At 41.5% G+C, this 12,418-nt stretch overlaps 1 protein-coding gene across 3 annotated transcripts in view; it reads left to right on the top strand.

Annotated features, from left to right (window-relative positions):
- The first annotated feature begins 2,141 nt into the window (after positions 1 to 2,141).
- Positions 2,142 to 12,418, top strand: part of Fbxw4 (F-box and WD repeat domain containing 4) — an 88,670-nt gene continuing 78,393 nt past the window's right edge. Inside the window, exon 1 of one of the 3 annotated variants that reach the window (XR_009227311.1) lies at positions 2,142 to 2,916. Coding sequence is in view for 1 of the 3 variants with exons in the window: in XM_046450499.2 (XP_046306455.1) it covers positions 2,204 to 2,916 (713 nt within the window). In the remaining 2 variants the exon portion in view is untranslated. Of the gene's footprint in view, positions 2,917 to 9,677; positions 10,244 to 12,418 lie in introns of those variants that run through there. The other 2 variants (XM_046450499.2, XM_046450500.2) reach the window with 2 other exon arrangements.

Raw genomic sequence — 12,418 nt, 5'->3', positions numbered from 1 at the left:
AATCCTCTTGCCTCAGCTTCCCAAATCACTGGGATTACGAATATAGGCCACTGTGCCTGGCAGGACTTTTTATTAATTTTGGAGATCATTAAACCATGAATTCTAACCTAAACAGTTTACCTGATCTGTAGCTTGGGTATAGCACAGTGATTTGATATTTTAAAATGATAGTATGATTTCTCCAGCAATTAAGGCAATACGGAATAAAGGGTAAAATATACTTGTTTGTGGGTTTTAATCCTGACAATTTATATTGAGCTAATTAAATAATTTTGTTTTTGTGTTTTGAAGTCTCCACTAAAAATTAGGTATAATCAATGTGGATGAACTACTCAGCTTTACTATGTGTAAACAAGGGGTTAAAAAACTCAAAAAAGTAAAAAGTTACAAACATGTCAACACAAATAAGAACACAAAACACAAGAATCATGTTATATTTATTTCTGTCTTCCTTCCAGAGTGCCTCACAGTACACAAATATAGCGAGATTAAAACAACAACAACAACAACAACAACAAACATTGAATTGATGAAGACTTCCTTCTCAATTTGCAGTGTTCCTATCTTGGTAGCCTTTGACCAGTCTGATACCTAAGAATAAGTCAATTTCTTTGTAATGATCTTTAAAAGATGCTCTAAATTCTTTGGTTATACCGAAATGTGGTAGATATTGCTTTTAATAAACCACTGCCTAGAGTTTAGAAATCATTTTCTTACAAAGCCTTTTTAAAATGTGTGTGTATGTCTGTTTATAACAGGATTTGACCTGTAACTGTTATTGAGAATTTTCTTCAAGGAGTTCAAAGCATTTTACAGGGATCATCTCATTTATCCTTCGAAAGTAAGGCAGAGGTATTATCTCTACTATAGACTAAGAACACTAAAAGGCCAAGATAGGTGGGGTTTTTGTTGTTGTTTTGCTAAGATCAAAAAGTAAGTCTAGGGCAAAGCCAGATTCCGGTCTGACCTTGTTACATGGTTCTTCTGTAATACAATGCTGCAGCTTCCCCTAGTCTCTCTTTGGCCATGCTGAATGAATCATTTTCAGAATTGATTTCTCACTCATTCCTGTTCCCTGAAAATGGGTATTAAGATGTAGGTAAATACAAAAGAAAATTCCTCAGTCCTTCCCATATTGCTTTGGGGTACAGGATATCAGACAGGAGAGGCATCTTCCTCCCTTCTTCCAAATCTTACTATGTAATTCAGTGTTACCTCATAGAAAAATAACTCAGAAAAAAAAATAATAACTTGGGCCACAAATGCAAGTCACATGTATAATTTTAAATCTTCTAGTATTTACATTAAAATATATTGTACTCAGCTAATATATCTAAAACATTAACACTTTAATATGTAATCAATATAAAATTATTAATGCTATTTCACATTCTTTTTCTTGTATAAGTCTTCAAAATCTGGTATGTCTTTCATACACTTAGAGCATACTTTAATTTGGACTAGCCATATTTCAAATTCTCAGTTGCCATGTGTGATCAGAGGGGACTCCTTTGGACAACACAGGTTTAGAACTAGGCCTCAGTGGATCTCTCTTCAGACTGATGCGTGAATGGAACTGGTGATACAGGAATCATGAGTGACCCTGGAGGATAAGAAGCCCTAGCTCTGCTTTTTGCTGATACATGACTGGGGAGTTATGGAATCGGGAACTAGTAGATTGCAACCTCTCAAAATGTATCTAATAATACACCTTCACTGTCAGGACCTTGGTTCACATCCTATGTGAGAACTCCAGCAACTGCAATGGAACCTGTCAAATTCTAGGGCTGCAGTTTCCTGGGGCTCTGGTATGTGGCCCGAGGAAAGGAAGTATCACCTGGGAAAGAGAAAGGTTCCATGAGGGGAAGGCCACTCAACTAGGCGCTGCTTGAGGGCAGGGGCTCCACCTTGGTGCTTCCTGAAGGCGGGGTTGCCTTAGATGGGGCCTTTCAGCAGCCTCAGAACCAGCTTGATGACTGAATGCAAGTCCTTCCACGAAGTGCTCCGAGAGGCCCTGGGGATGGGGATGTCAGCGCCCAGGCCCGCACCTCGAAGTGGCTCCACCGCCGCAGGTGTGAGGGGCGGGCCTAGGCCTCAGCCCGCGCCGCCCCATGTGACCCGGTCCGACATGGTGTCGCCTCCTCCCGGGGCGGCGGCGGTGGCTCGGGCTCGGCTCCGCGTTGGGCCGGCGCCGCGGCCGCTCATGGGCAGCCAAGGCCGCTCGGGAACCCTCGGGAACAGCAGGCCGGGCGAGGGCGAGGGCGAGGGCGGGGAGACGAGGGAACTGCAGGAAGCGAGGGTCGTGCGGGGGAAGCGAAGGAAGGGGAAGGGAAAAGCCGGCGCAGGGCAAGGCGGAAGAGGAAGCGGGGCGGAAGGGAAGCCGGGGCTGCAGCAGGCGCAGGAGGCTGCGGGGTCGTGGGTAGAGGCAGAAGCTGGGGCAGGCCCGGGACGGGACTCAGAGGGAGGCGGAAGCGTGGAGGAAGGAGCGGGAAGCATCGAGAAGGGAGATGAAGGGAGCACAGGGGCTGGGAAGGAGGCACAAGGAAGACTTGATGGGAAAGAGGAGGAACGGAGAGGCAGGACTGGGCGGCGGGAGGATTCCAGGCCGGGGAAAGCACAGGGACAAGACTGTCAGGCTTGGGGCGGCATCGCAGGGACAGGAGCGGCCATGGCGGCGGCAGCGGAGGAGGAAGCGGCGGCTCGGGAGCCCGCGGCCCGGCCGGCTGCGGGGCCCGCGCTCTGGCGCCTGCCCGAGGAGCTGCTGCTGCTCATCTGCTCCTACCTGGACATGCGGGCCCTCGGCCGCCTGGCGCAAGTGTGCCGCTGGCTGCGGCGCTTCACCAGCTGCGACCTGCTCTGGCGCCGGATAGCCCGGGCCTCGCTCAACTCCGGCTTCACGCGGCTCGGCACCGACCTGTAAGCGTCCGCTCGCCGCCCGCTCCCCGCCCCGGGCCGGCCAGCATCCCGGGAAAGGGCGGGGCGCCGCGGCCTGGACGGCCCGGGGCAGTGTCGCACCCCGAATTCCGAGGCCCAGACCCGGCCTCCGCCGAGACCCCTCCCCGAGCACTCTCGGGATCCAGTGCCTCTCCTGTCCAAGGTCCCCATTTTAGGAAGCCCCCAAGAGCATCCCTCAGTCAGCACCCTCCCCATAGGGCGGCTCTTCTCAATTACCCATCTTAAACACTCCCTTGAGCTTTTAATTGTGGCTTTTCGCGGACCTTTGACTGCCCCGGTTCCTCAGCCCAAAGCACCTAGGACCCGTGGTCTGTCCAAAGCGATTTCTCCAATCCAGGTCGAGGACCCAGGTTCATAAGTGGTCTATCAAAATGTTTTTGAGGATGTTCATCGTCCCTACTCTTTTCTAAAGGTGGTTAGGCTCAGATACAATCAGATATGAAGAAAAAAGACTCAAGTCCTAAAAGAAAGCACTTAGTCTCATTGTCAACATAATTTATGACTTGATACAGGCAGAAGGACCCAAAAAGCGTGCCTGCTTGAGGCAGGAGGCTGGATTAGTTCTAGGCAGTGTCCCAGGTATTGCGGTTTGGCCTGTTTTGAGTAGGGTATGAGACCTGTAAATGAAAACTTTACTGAACAGTTAAACTGTTAAATAAAAAGAGGAAAAAATGTATGGAATTGGAGTAAAAGCTTTCAGATTGCACGCACTCTATTCAATTATAGTAGAATAAAGTTAAAGTTTTTAAAAACATCATCAACCATTTCCATTTAAATTTTTTCAGTTGCACCTCCCCCATCGTCGCTATCTTACTGATCCTAACAGAATGGGTACATAATGAATAATTTAATGCATTATTGGGTAACACCTTTATTGAGATTTCACACACCATATCATACATTTGTCTTTTGAATTAATTTCTTAGGATAAAATTTCAGGATAGGTGTTATTGGATCAAAGGTTATGGCTTGCAAAGTCATTGGACCAAGTTAGGTATACCAACAAAAAATGACTGAACCAATTTCATGTGAGAATTTAAAAAAAATCTTTGCTACCTCAGTGTTTATCTGATGATATGTCCAATTTGATATTTTGTATCTCTTAATCATGGCAAGGATAAATATCTTCCCACCTGTTTGTTTCACATGCGAGATTGTCTCTTCTAACTCTTTTCCGATTTATTATTGGGGTCTTGATGTTTTTCTTATACATTTGGAGTTTTTGTGGATCACAAATGTTAAACTCTAGCCTGTCATCTTTGGTGTAGAAATTTTTTTTTCCAGTCAGTTATTTTTACTTTATTGGTTTTGTCTTAGAGAAGTTTTATACTTTATTAGAATCTGATATTATGATTTTTTTCCCCCAAAACTGAAAATTTATAATTCTCCACAGACTTGATAAATCTCTTTGATTTGTCACTGGCTTTCTTTTCTTTTCTTTTTTTTTTTTTAATTTTTAATTTATTCTTTAGTTTTCAGTGGACACAACATCTTTGTTTGTATGTGGTGCTGAGGATCGAACCTTGGCCCCATGCATGCCAGGGGAGCACACTACCGCTTGAGCCACATCCCCAGCCCCTGTCACTGGCTTTCTTATAACTTGATTTTTAAGTAGTTAACACTTTCATTTCATTAGTGTCACTTTTGTTTTGGTGCAAGAAGTGAATTTAGCTTACTATTTTTTTTTCCCTAAATGGTTGTTTAGTTATCATTGCATCTTTTGTTAAATTTATTCTCTGTAGATATGCATATATATTTGATTTATATCTGAATACTGTTTTGCTCAGATATATATTTTCATTTCCATACCATTTTAAATATTGTTGCTTTTTTGATGGAGTCTAATGTCTGTTAGAGTTTGATTATACTTTTTGAATTTATGTGTGTCACATCTCCACATCTTCTTGATTCCCAACCAAAAAAAATTTCTGTGCCTTTTTATGTATTTCTGTGGGTTTGCACCACTATAAAGTTCTTGCATATCAGTTGTTATTCTTGTGCTTCTAAGTATCTTATACATTTGATTTTTGTTCCAAACGTCATCTTTTTTTCAGTATGTTTCCAGCAGAGTATGATTGATGTACAGGATTACTATAAATTTTGTAAATTTTGAACCTGATCATTTTGCTTAAGTTTTTCTGTTCTATTATGATTTGTTGATGATAATAATTCTTTGGGGTTTTTTTGGCGGTTGTGTGTGTGTGTGTGCCATCTTGTCAAAAATAGTAGTTTTTTTTTTTTTCTTCTCTTGCTTTCTTATCAGAGTAACTCTTTCAAAGAATATTATCAGTTGACCTATAGGAGAAGTTGGTTAAAATGATTGGAACCCAAGCTAACCAACCAAGGCAAAGTTTGGCTTTCTATTGTTCCTTACTGAACTGAATGAATGAAGGAAAGAATTGGTGTTTATTTTTCTTTCCCTTTCAAATGTTCTAAAAGAGACTTAGTAGGAATAAGTCTATGTTCTGATAGTGGGAATAATAACAAAATGAAAATGAAAACAAGTTTATAGTGTAAAAGAACTTTGAGACTGCCAGATCTCCTTATGGCTTTACTAGTTTTTGATGTGTGTGTTTTGATTTCTTGCCTATGTCCTAGCATGAGATATCACCTGCCTTCCAGGGAAGTTGTTTTGCCATAGCATTTGATAAAGAGCAGGGTCACTGCTCATTTTTCTGGGTTGAGGGGACAAATTATGTGTGTTACAGCAGGTGGAGAGAGTTTTGCCAGTGTGTTCTGCTTCTGGACAGCTGCAGAGACTTAATAAACCACTAAGAGAGGAGATCATCATCCCTGGAGAGAGAAACTTGTACCCCAGGTCTCTTAGGACATCACGGAACCTGGGCCCAAAGTACAGTAAGAGTATGACTACATGGATAGCACAAAACCTGATTTTTATCAGAAGCCACATAACCTCACTGGCTCTGAGTTTTATCAACCATAAGGAATGGCTATAACATTGCCAATAAAATGAGGCTTCAATATCATGTGCTGGCTAGCATCATGTTCACATAATAGTCACTCAATAAGTTGTTGTGAAACAGAACTTTTTATTTGCTTGACTTCTCCTATAAGTCTGTATATGGCAAAAGTGGGGATGGTTATGATTTGGAGGTGCTGCCTAATTATCTCCTCCCCTGAATTAGTTTCTCTCACCTGCCCTAAATGTTTTCACAAACATGACAGCCCAACCTGTGGGCATAGTGCCTGTGCTCACTGCTTAAGAGTCTTCTGATTCTTAGGAACACAAACTGCTAAGGTTTACTGACCTTCCGGCCCAGGGCAAGCCCTGTTCAGTTTGGCTCTTCTAACTGATCATAGCTTTGTTGAGTAAGATGAACTGCTTTGGTTCCTTGTGATTTGTTAATGGTCTTATACTTGTGCTTGAAGGCATTTGGGCCACTTTAAAACCACAAACAAATAATTTGCTTCCCTTTAGGCCTCTTGCCCAAACAGTGAACACTAATAGGTATCCTGAGCTCTTTCCCCCCCACCACCAAGGGGACACAGATATGAGTGAGTCAGTCATCTGATTTAAAATCAGTTTTGTTTGAAGGCTTTATGAAGCCTGAGGGAATAGAAAGATCTTGAATATAATAATAAAAAGGCAATGTTTCATACAACAATCTTTTAAGTTATCCCCAAAGAATAGAAGTAAAACTAGCCTACTTCAGTGTACAGGAACAAAATAGTGGAATTCAATTCTGTCAGTATAAAATGCAGGTTGAATGCAAGAAGTAGAGGGATGACCAGTGAAGAGCAGAGGTGCTAACTGCAAATTCTGATACTGAAAAATGAAAGAGTATATCTGTGCATATGTAAGGGTATGCATATATATATTAAGAAAAATACTTTGCCATTTCTATGCTAAAGAAAACTTACTTGATCTCCTTCCTCCCTAATTAAGTGCTACATATTTTCAAACAGCAATTCCATTTTAAATACCATATAAGCAGTACCTGGGTGCAAATGCTGTCTTGCATTTGCCTGTGATAGATTTGCCTGGAATTAAAAATAGGTGTTTGGGGAGTGAGGCTTCTGAGGTGTTTGCCCTGGCACGCACACTCATTCCTCCTGCGGGGTCCTATGGTATTGGAGCTCTTTGAGGCTGGGGACCAGAGGTATCTATTTCACTGATGATTAACATCCAGAGTGGTAAGATAGACACAGATAAGCAGAGTGTGTTTGTTTGTTTTTAAATGATTGCACCTAAGAGCTTTTTTTTGGGGGGGGGGGCACCCAGAAAGCATAATGCTTCTTTTCTTAACTCGGAATGGAGAGGCCATTGATAACTGGTTTACGCATAAGGCCTAAACTGTATTTTTCAGAGAAGAATTAGCAATTCCAAGTAGCTTAGGCTTTCTTCTTCCCTTTCCTGACTTAACTAGGGGTAGTAATTTTTTCTCTAGATCACTGAAAGGTTTCATTTATGGATATATTGTCTTTAGCCATTTTGGAAAGACTTTTTTTTTTTTAATGGCTCTGGGAGTTAATAAAAGGTAGGATTCAGCTTACATGCTCAAAATAAATAAAACAATGCACCTGTGGAGGAAGCAGGAAATGGTCAGTACAGTCATTACCTTCAAGTGGAAACTGGAAGAATGGAAGCACCTTCTCCAAGACAGCAGGAATATAGAAGCCCCCTGTGTCCTTTGCAGTATAGTAAAATTTGGTAGTGGTGGTGGGGTATGCCTAGCTTCCAAGGCAGAAACATGGAAAAACCCAAAGTCTTCACAATCTGCAATATAAATTCATATTGGAAAGAGATCTCTGAAAGTATTTCAGTACCCCATTCTTTAGTTTTCTGTGTCTAGAAACTTCACCTTAGGTAAAGATTGTGTTTGAGCTGCTGAAATTCAGTAAAGTGAGGTTGCTGAGTAGGCATACAGTTTTTTTTTTTTTTTCAACATAATTTTTTGAGTGTTTGATTAGAAAAGAATTACCTTTGTGTGACAACTTAACCTTAACTGTGGGTTGACCTAGCCTTGGATTAATTTCTGGTCCTGATTATTAAATATAGAATAGGGAGAAATTCAGGTAGACTCTTTTTGAGGCCAGGTTCTGGTGAATTTGAAAATTAAGATGAAGAGGAAAATGGGAGGAGAAAATTGGGTTTTTAAATTTCAGTGAAAACTGATACCACCACCCCATTTACAGAGACAGATTTTTCAGAATTTTTCTCAGGTGTCAACCATCAGACGAGGTTGAGAATACAAAGATTTGGTTTCCTTTTGAGGAAAGTCCTTCCCATTCTGTGATCTTGCTCAGATTTGAAAGGGATTCAGATGGAATGCCAGTTACCAAAAGAAGCAAGATGGCATGCCCATTAATATGTGTATGAATCCCAAATTATGTGAATACTCAAGTTGTTTCTAAAATTGAATGTGACACTCTGGAGAAAGAATTGACCTCTTACTAGAGGGTTGGCTGCCTTGTCTTAACTTATGTCAGTTCTTAATTTTCTCCAAACTGTTCACACTGCCCTCCCTGGAAGTCTGGGCCACCCAATGGGCCCTTGTGCCTGTTCCTCTTTAGCGCACAATTAATTGCCAGCACATTCTTTCTTTTTCACTTTTTTTTTTTTTTTTTTTGGTATTTGACATGAGCTCAAATTGCTGAGAAAGGTGACAACTGTGAAATGAAGACAGGGCTTAGAGACACCTTAAAAAATACATGCAAAGGCTACTAAATGACAAGAGCAGACTGCCAGGCTCTTTCAAAACATCACCAAGTCTGTTGACTTTCCATTCCTTGTCCGTAGCACAAAATTGGAGGTCAAAGAATCATAGGAGTTAGAGATGGAAAAGACATTTGGGGTCAGCCGGTTCATCCCTCCACCTTCTCCCACCCCTGATTCCAAATAATTCCTTACATTATATTTTCTCCCCCTGGCTCTTGTACAGTTTTCACGGTCTTCACTCAACCCCAGCCGTCACCTTTGGGGAATGATGCTGGAGGTTCTATCCAGTTTCACCTCAGCAGAGAGAGATATTGCCTCTTCCCCCAGTTGACATTCGTGAACTTCTTTGTTGGTGGTCTCAGATGAGAGGCTGAAGGCTCACTGGATGTCTCCCTCTTGCCTGGTGATGGGCTTTTGTAGACGGAGTTGAAGAGCATTAGTGTATGATGATACTGGGTAAGGGATAAAGGAGTACAGGTATTCCTAGACTTTTGTCTTTCATGTCCTTTGCCCTGAAAGGAACTTTTGTGTGCACAGGTATGTGATATTGGGGTAGATAACCTACCCTGAAAGAACTTACATTGAACAGGAATTTGATAAGAAGCCTAACTTGGGAATTGGTGGATTAAACAAATAAAAAATACCAGCCTGGCAAAGAAATAAAGAAAGGGAAGAAATGGAATGTACAGAAGCTTCAGCTTGAGTCAAACTGAGAACAAATGGATTGGAGATAAGTATTTTGAACTGAGGACACTGTTATCTTTGTGGTCTCCCCTGCTTTAAGAAAGCACAGAAAGAGAAGTTTTATGCTCACTGGCTACGTGGTTTAGAAGAGGGAATGGTCATTTTTAGAGGCAGCTTTGGAGGGATACCCCCAGCTCCCCCCTCTTGTTCCAGCAGCTGTTGGGAGCAGTCCGAAGGGGGTATTATATTTCTTCTGGTAACTCTGCCAAGAATGAGAGGAAATCCACAATCTGTGGGTTTTTTGGGGGGATGGGGATGGGGTGGCAGGTGATGGGACAGGGAAATTAAATTGTTTTATAGTATATATGTTGAGATACTTTTCCTGGAAAGCTGTTTTCACTGAAAGAAATGATATTTCCCTTGCTCACTAACTGTAATGAGTTCCTCTCTTTAGAGAAAGGGAAGTAGTCTTTGAGTACTTTTTCATCTTCTCTGTAGTTCCAACCTTGACCTTCCGTTTCTTCGAAATTTTCTTTAGAAAGTCCACATTGTAAAGAAGAATCAAGATTCATACATGGGTGATGTGTATTCGGAGGGGGCTCCCTCCAGAAGTGCATTGCTGGGAGAAGCTCTTACTCATCTCTCATCTTGGCTGCAGTTTGACTTTATCATAGTAGCCTAGAAACTGGAGATGTGAAAACTGGCTGGGTGGCATCTGGTTCATGTTCTCTCCATCCCTTTATCCAGGCTGGGAAGACAGTAGGATTTTGAAGTTTGGCCACTTGGGGTCAGAACCTGTTTTGGTGATTAATATGGCACACAGTTTCAAGATTAAAAGCAATAAAAAAAAATCCCTAGGAAGTGGAGCAATGTAATTATTCCTCACATTTCAGATGGGGATTCCAGGGAAAAGTTATTTTAAAGGTAAGAGAACAAAGTCTACATCTGAATTCATGATTCAGAGGGGGGCCTGTTCACAGAAAAAAAAAATAGTGGCATCTTTCTTGCTATTGTTTATTTTCAGAAAGTGCTAGATCAGCCTTTCTGAGAGTTATATTGTGGAATTCTTTTTATTATTATTTTATTTTTAGTTGTAGTTGGACACAATACCTTTATTTTATTTATTTATTTTTATGTGGGGCTGAGGATCTAACCCAAGGCCTCACACATGCTAGGTGAGCTCTCTACCACTGAGCCACAACCCCAGCTCTATTGTGGGATTCTTAAAAAATTAATTCTGTAACCAAATGAATGTGGAAAATGTTGCACCACACCCCCTCTTCTGGGGATCATAGTACCCATTGGTAAATTTACCCATTGGTAATTTGCCCATTGGTAAATTAAAGGCACAAAGAAGTCCCATGGTAGAGGGATCTGCTTCATTTTGTTTCAGCCAGCATAGTCTAAGATGTTGTTACTATTTTTTTTTTTTTGGTGGGGGGGTTTTACTGGGGATTGAACTCAAAGGCACTCAACCACCGAGCCACATCCCCAGCCCTATTTTGTATTTTATTTAGAGACAGGGTCTCACTGAGTTGTTTAGCACTTTGCTTTTGCTGAGGTTGGCTTTGAATTTGTGATCCTCCTGCCTTAGCCTCCTGAGCCCCTGGGATTGCAAGCCTGTGCCACCATGCCCAGTTCATGATGTTTTGATCATAAATTTTCCCTTGTTTACTATTACTTAACATCTGGCAGAACATATGTACTGGTCAAGTGCTTGCAAATTATAGTTCCTGGTCAAAAACAGGAGGAAAAGAATGTGAACATGGCACAACTCCAAATCTTAAACTCATACATATAAAGGACCAGGATTATGCCCAGTGCTTCTGAAACTGTTTGACATGAGGATCCCTTACTAAGAGACTTTATGTGCTTAGATTCTTTCCGTGAGCCTCTCTAGCATAAAAATTTGGAGGCTTTGGTTGAATTATTATTTTTTTGTTTGTTTTGGACAGTACTTGGGATTAAACCTAGGGTCTCTCTGCCCCTGAGCTAAATATCCCTCCTTTTTAATTAATTAGCTAATTTAATTTTGAAACAAGATATCACTAAGTTATAGGCTGACCTCGAACTTGCAGTCCTCCGGCCTCAGTCCCCCAGTTGCTAGGATTACAGGCAAGTGCCACCATACTTGGCTCCTTAGTTTAATTCTTGAAGATGTGGTGTATTACAGTATACCTTTTTAGGGAGAGCCTTTAGAGCTACTGGTATTGTTGGAAATATGACTTGCCAAAGGGAGATCCTTTTTTTTGTATGTGTGTGTGGGTTACCAGGGATTGAACACTCAGGTGCACTTGGCCACTGAGCCACATCCCCAGCCCTATTTTGTATTTTGTTTAGTGCCAGGATCTCACTGAGTTGCTTACCGCCTCACTTTTTGATGAGGCTGGCTTTGAACTCGAGATCCTCCTGCCTCAGCCTCCTGAGCCACTGGGATTACAGGCATGTGCCATTGTGCCTGGCAAAATCCATTCTTTTGAGAACTCTCACTTAAGCAGTTCCTAAGTAATATTTATCAAATATTTATCTGCTAGAGCCATGGTTCTCACTTTTTATGTCTAAGACAAACTTGTATGATGTTGGAATTTTATTTTTTGGTGCATTATAATTGTACATAGTGGTGTGATTTATTATGGGATTCATTATGCCATATTTGTACATGTACATAATTTGATCAATCTCATTTGCCAGTACCTTCGCTTTCTCTCCCTTTTCCCTTCCCTTAATCTACTTATTCTACTCTACCAATCTCCTATTATTATTATTATTATTAGTAGTAGTAGTAGTAGTAGTAGTAATAGTAGTAGTACTGGGGATTGAACCCAAGGGCACTTTACCACTGAGCTACATCCTTAGTCCTATTTACTTATTTATTTATTATTTTGATTTTTTAAAGGTGTAGTTAGACACAAAATCTTTATTTTGTTTATTTATTTTTATGTAGTGCTAAGGATCAAACCCAGTGCCTCACACATGCTAGGCGAGAGCTCTACCGCTGAGCCACAACCCCAGACCCCTTTTTATTTATTTTGTATTTTGGAACAGTGTCTTGCTAAGTTGCTGAAGGCCTCACTAAGTTGCTGAAGCTCCACTTGAACT

Source organism: Marmota monax, unplaced genomic scaffold (genome assembly GCF_021218885.2).
Source record: "Marmota monax isolate L192 unplaced genomic scaffold, Marmota_monax_Labrador192_F-V1.1 WCK01_AAM20220418_F8-fsc00004, whole genome shotgun sequence".
NCBI lineage: Eukaryota > Metazoa > Chordata > Mammalia > Rodentia > Sciuridae > Marmota > Marmota monax.
This window is presented reverse-complemented; position numbering and strand designations above follow the sequence as displayed.